Source organism: Physella acuta, unplaced genomic scaffold (genome assembly GCF_028476545.2).
Source record: "Physella acuta isolate Inbredline_101_S28 unplaced genomic scaffold, ASM2847654v3 ptg000335l, whole genome shotgun sequence".
Lineage (NCBI taxonomy): Eukaryota > Metazoa > Mollusca > Gastropoda > Physidae > Physella > Physella acuta.
In genome coordinates, this window is record NW_026731854.1 from 622556 (window position 1) to 627907 (window position 5352).

Here is a 5352-nt window from a genome sequence, read left to right on the forward strand (position 1 = left end):
TCGACACGGTAAGTAGATGTAGTGATGTGTACTTACAATAAAAAATACGGCTTTGTCGAGTGAAAATTGGTATGTGGTTGTCTTAAATTAAAATAATCAATCTCGCTCTAAAGTCCTGTTTGGGAATTCGGTGTTCTAAACCATTAAGTGCATTAAGTGCTGGCGAAACACGGGTTCCTTAAAATTCAATGCGTCTTGTGCTATTCAGACGAACTCAAATAAATACAAATGGTAGCTGCAGTGAGGTTAATGCATTTAGTAATAAAACAGATATTGTTAGTTACCTCACAAGTTAAACACAGTTACAAGTTTTATGGACGTTTCGACCCATGGTTTTCGTCAGCACACAAAAGTGTAGTTACAGTTAAGACAGAAAAGTAACACAATTTTGGACTTAGCTCGACAGTTAAAACACGTGTTGTCTAAATGCGACGATATACAAAAGAAAAGACGCGTGAGAAAGGACGTTTGGACAGGGGGGGGGGAGGTAAGGGTTCCTTTTCGTTTATTACATCTTGTGCTAATTAGATAAACTTGGCTTCTTGTACATGTTTAGGCATCTTGTGAGTTGATTGGGTAGTTTAGGCTCAGTGCTCGTCTATCAAGACAGTAAAAGCTAATCACAAATATATCATTTTTTTTCTTCTTAATTATTATATTAGACATGATTTCCTACCACACTATATTTAGTATTACATGTCAACATGTTTTGCGCCATATAGCCCGATGAATATGATTCTAGTCTGTTGTGTACTTAAGAGCACAATACAAGACAACAGCTGTTTGACTTTGGAAATTTCTCTTTTTGATAGATTGCTGTCCCAAGCAATTGATCTTTATCTGCCCGTGGTTCAATTCGAAAATAAATTATCATGCAGCGGTTTATCGATAAAAATCGAGATTTAATTTATCTCTTGACTGAAACGTGTTGTCTAAAATAATAAATTAGCATTGTGTTTTAAATATTTTGTAAGCATGTTATCTCTTCTGTGACATAGGCAGAGTTTCTTCTAGGAAGAAAGTCTTCCGCCCGTCCCCCACCCCCCGAAACGAGATGGAATTTATATAGTAAACATATTCTTTTTCTAGTGTCTGCCCCCCCCCTCCCCGGAAAATGTAGACCATCCCCAAGAAAATCTCAAGTGCCCCCCCCCCCCCGGAGAAAAAAGTCTGGAAGAAACACTGGACATAGACCGCTGACACGAGCTTTCCAGGCATCTCTGTCCTGGGCTAGTCTCTCCAACTGTCCCCAGGTGTATCCAATCTTCTTGGTGTCAGGCATGTCTTGGCTAGTCTCTCCAACTTTCCCCAGGTGTATCCAGTTTGAATTTTAAAAAAAAATAGAATAATAACCAACCTGTCAAGTATATTCACGCTGTCTATACGAAGGAATATTGGTAGTGGAACGTCAAAGTTGTTGATACTAGTACGGAAAGGTAAAGCCCACTCGCAGCAATCTTAATAATGTGATAAATCTATATTACTAGCCGTTAATACCAGTTACATGTAAATTATCGGTCGAAATATTTTAATGGTATAAATTATGTTTTAGAAGAATATTTATAAAATAGCTATTGGTTAAAACGCAATGTGCTTTACTACAGGTTTAACGATATTAGCGACAAAGATAAGAAATAACTAAATAGCTAAAAGTCCGACACATTAAAAATAACATAGGCTACTAATACCTATTCGAAAAAAAAAAATTCATAAAAAACGTTTTAATAACAAGCTTTTATGTAATGATGCACTAAAAAGTAGAAAATAAATTATAGACTACTATTTAAATAACTATAAAGAAAAGCGTGGGTCACTTTAGTATCTATTGGATACCTTTACTAATGTTAAGGAAGACACCCACGCTTTTCTTTATAGTTATTTAAATAGTAGTCTATAATTTATTTTCTACTTTTTAGTGCATCATTACATAAAAGCTTGTTATTAAAACGTTTTTTATGAATTTTTTTTCAGTACTTTACATGTTTTATTTACAATAGAGTTACATGACTAAAAACCATTGCGCGCCTACTGAACATCACGTTCAGTAGGCGCGCAATGGATTTTGAACGCAGCCATTACGTGATGGCGCAGCTATTGAAGGTGATGACGCGTGTGGTGTGGTTGGCTAGACATGCCTACTAATTCGGTCCAAATTTTAATTAATTCATAAAAAATTAATTAGGCATCCAATTAAGTCAAATTTAGATTCAGATTGCATTGTCTTCATGTCTTGACCCACGTGCCAACTGTGAATCGTATCGGTCAAGTAGAACTGTCCGAATTTTCACTCCTGCGTTTCCGTCTAGACTGACGACTGACGACAGAGGAAGTGAGTTAAATAAAAGCTTGTAAAAATAAAACCAAATTATATACACAATTAGTCAACACAACACCATATTAAATCCATACATAGATTAAAAGACTTAAATGACTCCGTTAAAACCCCGGCTTTTCAATGGTATTTCTGTTGTTTTTAAAAGTAATTTGTCTTAGTTTTGGCCGAGGAAATTGTATAAATTTCGTAAATTACGTCTCGATAAGTAAATCTATAGATCTAAATCAAATTTTAATGAAATAGTTCCTTTCTTCGTATTCTAAAATTGGAAGATGACGCCAGTGGTTTTGTGTACTTTCCGTACTTCAAACATGACGTGACGTCATCGATTTCTGCGTTCTTGTCCCAATTATAAACACTTTTCCGGTTGCATAATTAAAATTGTTTTTCTACTTTTCTACATTTGAATATGCCTTTATTTTTTATTTCTTTAAATATAATTTTGTTTATACATTTAAAACATCTACCATATTATTTTCAATAAAAGTCCGTATCAAGTTCTTCGTATATCGCTGAAGATTATGATGTGATATCCTGCGAAAATATTTTGCAGACAGAGAGAGAGAGAGAGAGAGAGAGAGAAATGCGCACATGGGTTTTTATATATTAGAATTTTTCAGTTGGCGTTTGGTTTGGACGTTAGAATTGTACCTCATTTCTGGTGGCGTTAATCTAGCGGATTCGAATTATTTCAAAATGTTTTAGATAATGAATGTTAAAAAGTAAATTGTAAATATTTTTTTACAGAGGACTACAAACTCAATTGGGCAAATCTCTCAAAATAACGTCACATGCAATTTGGTACAGTCTGAGGTTTATAGCGACCTTTTATCGACTGAAATCGTGGCATCAGCTGTTGATATATCATCGTTTGATATCACGGCATCGCCTGCTGATGTCAGCATATTGTTGACCACGCCCACTCCTGTCACACAGATGATGACCACGCCTACTAATGTTAGCCAACTGATTACCACGCCTACTCCTGACATTCAGTTAATGGTCACGTTTTCTTCTGAAATTCACCTGATGACCACGCCTACTCCAGACAGTCAGTTGTTGACCACGCCTACTCCAGTCAATCAGCTGTTGACCACACCTACTCTAGTCAGTCAGTTGTTGACCACGTCTACTCTAGACAGTCAGCTGTTGACCACGCCTACTCTAGACAGTCAGCTGTTGACCACGCCTACTCCAGTCAGTCACCTGAAGACCACATCTACTCCAGTCAGTCAGCTGTTGACCACGCCTACTCCAGACAGTCAGCTGTTGACCACGCCTACTCTAGTCAGTCACCTGTTGACCACGCCTACTCCAGACAGTCAGCTGTTGACCACGCCTACTCCAGACAGTCAGCTGTTGACCACGCCTACTCTAGTCAGTCAGCTGTTGACCACGCTTACTCCAGACAGTCAGCTGTTGACCACGCCTACTCCAGAGAGTCAGCGAGTGAACAAATCTATTCCTATCAGTCTTATAACAACCGCGCCGACTACTGTAATTGAGATAATGGCGACGCCTACCTCTGTCAGTCAATTTATAACCACGCCTGCTGTCAGTCACCTGGTGACCACACCTACTACGTCCAACACACAACATTCTACCCCAGACACAACACTGGTCGACACAGTCAACTCAATAACAAAACATTGTCCCTGCTCCTGCTCCACCAAACAGGCAACCAAAAACCTAAATGTAAATCAAGACACGAAACAAACTCTCAAACAACAAATAGAAAAACATTTAAAAGTTTCCACATCTGAGCTTACAGCGACCTTACAGAGAAAAAATTGTTTGGAAAATGTGACCCCAACTTCTCAAACTCTTGGACAGGTCATCTGTATCTCATGTCTGTGTCTGGTCTTTAGTCTTGTGGTGTTGGCTGATATTTATAGAGTGTTTTCATTTCTCTATTCTATTGCATACCGTCGTGGTTAACGTATAGAAAAAAAAAAACATATTTAAAAGCAGTATATAATGTAAAATATCAATTTTTCAAAATGCGCGGATTGATCTTCAAATATTTCCACAGTTAAAACTAATATCTACACTGTTTATAACCACTCTATTATATTCGTGTCATTAGTCTGAGTTTAAAATGGAATTGTATTTAGAACTGCAAACAAAAAAAAATTTAATAGACTTGTAACAAAATATTAAAAATATTTATACAATGCATATTTTAAAAAAATATTTATTATTATTTGACATAGTAATAAAATAATAACATAATTAATTGTTTACAAATGAAATTCCTGAGCTTTTCCTGAGTGGAACCCGAAGGGGAGGGGGGAAGAGAGGGCGCTTAAGACTGACCTGGAGGGGCGAGTTCTTGTAGAACTCAAGACAGCAGGAATGTCTTGGACGGCTGCAAGATCAAATGCCGGAGACTGAACAAAATGGAAGATTATGGTCGCAGCCCTCTGCTTCACAATGAGTAAAAATAATTAAGTCAGTTAATTCAAATAAAACTTATTCTTTCAATGAAGAAACAGTAGAGTGTAAGATCAAGATAGACTCACTTTGATTCTGTAGGATTAAAGAGTTTAAACTAGATTACATTAATAATAATAAGAACAAAATTGTACTCGTATGTATCATTGTGTTTATCATTCTAAAGGCAATTTACTGACGCAAGATTAATTAAATAAATTTTTATACAAGTATAGCATTGGCTAATTATTAATAAATACATTTATTATAATTCATATTAGCATCCGTTAGCTCATGTATTGATTAGAAATGTAAACATCCTAGAAACAAAATCATTACAAAAGTTATTTTCCTTCAAATACCGCAGCTATATTTACACAGCAATCGTGTTTATGAGATAAAAACAAACAACCCGAGTCTATTTTTAGTGAACTCTCGTCAGTGCAATACCGTCTCCAGCGATTATCAATAAATTAAATCATTTATGTTTTTAAATCAATATTTGATACACACGAACAGACGAACACACACACACACACTCATATATATATATATATATATATATATATATATATATATATATA

General features: G+C 36.0%; 1 protein-coding gene across 1 annotated transcript; it reads left to right on the top strand.

Moving 5' to 3' along the window:
• Window positions 1-3274: 3274 nt before the first annotated feature.
• Window positions 3275-4273, top strand: LOC131940888 (protein SON-like). The gene has a single exon (XM_059299792.1). It carries the CDS (start codon window positions 3275-3277, stop codon window positions 4271-4273), a length of 999 nt encoding a protein of 332 aa, XP_059155775.1.
• The last annotated feature ends 1079 nt before the right edge of the window (window positions 4274-5352 follow it).

Coding starts and splice junctions, on each gene's coding strand:
- LOC131940888 (XM_059299792.1), top strand. CDS start 3,275: ATGACCACGCCTACTAATGTTAGCCAACTGATTACCACGCCTACTCCT.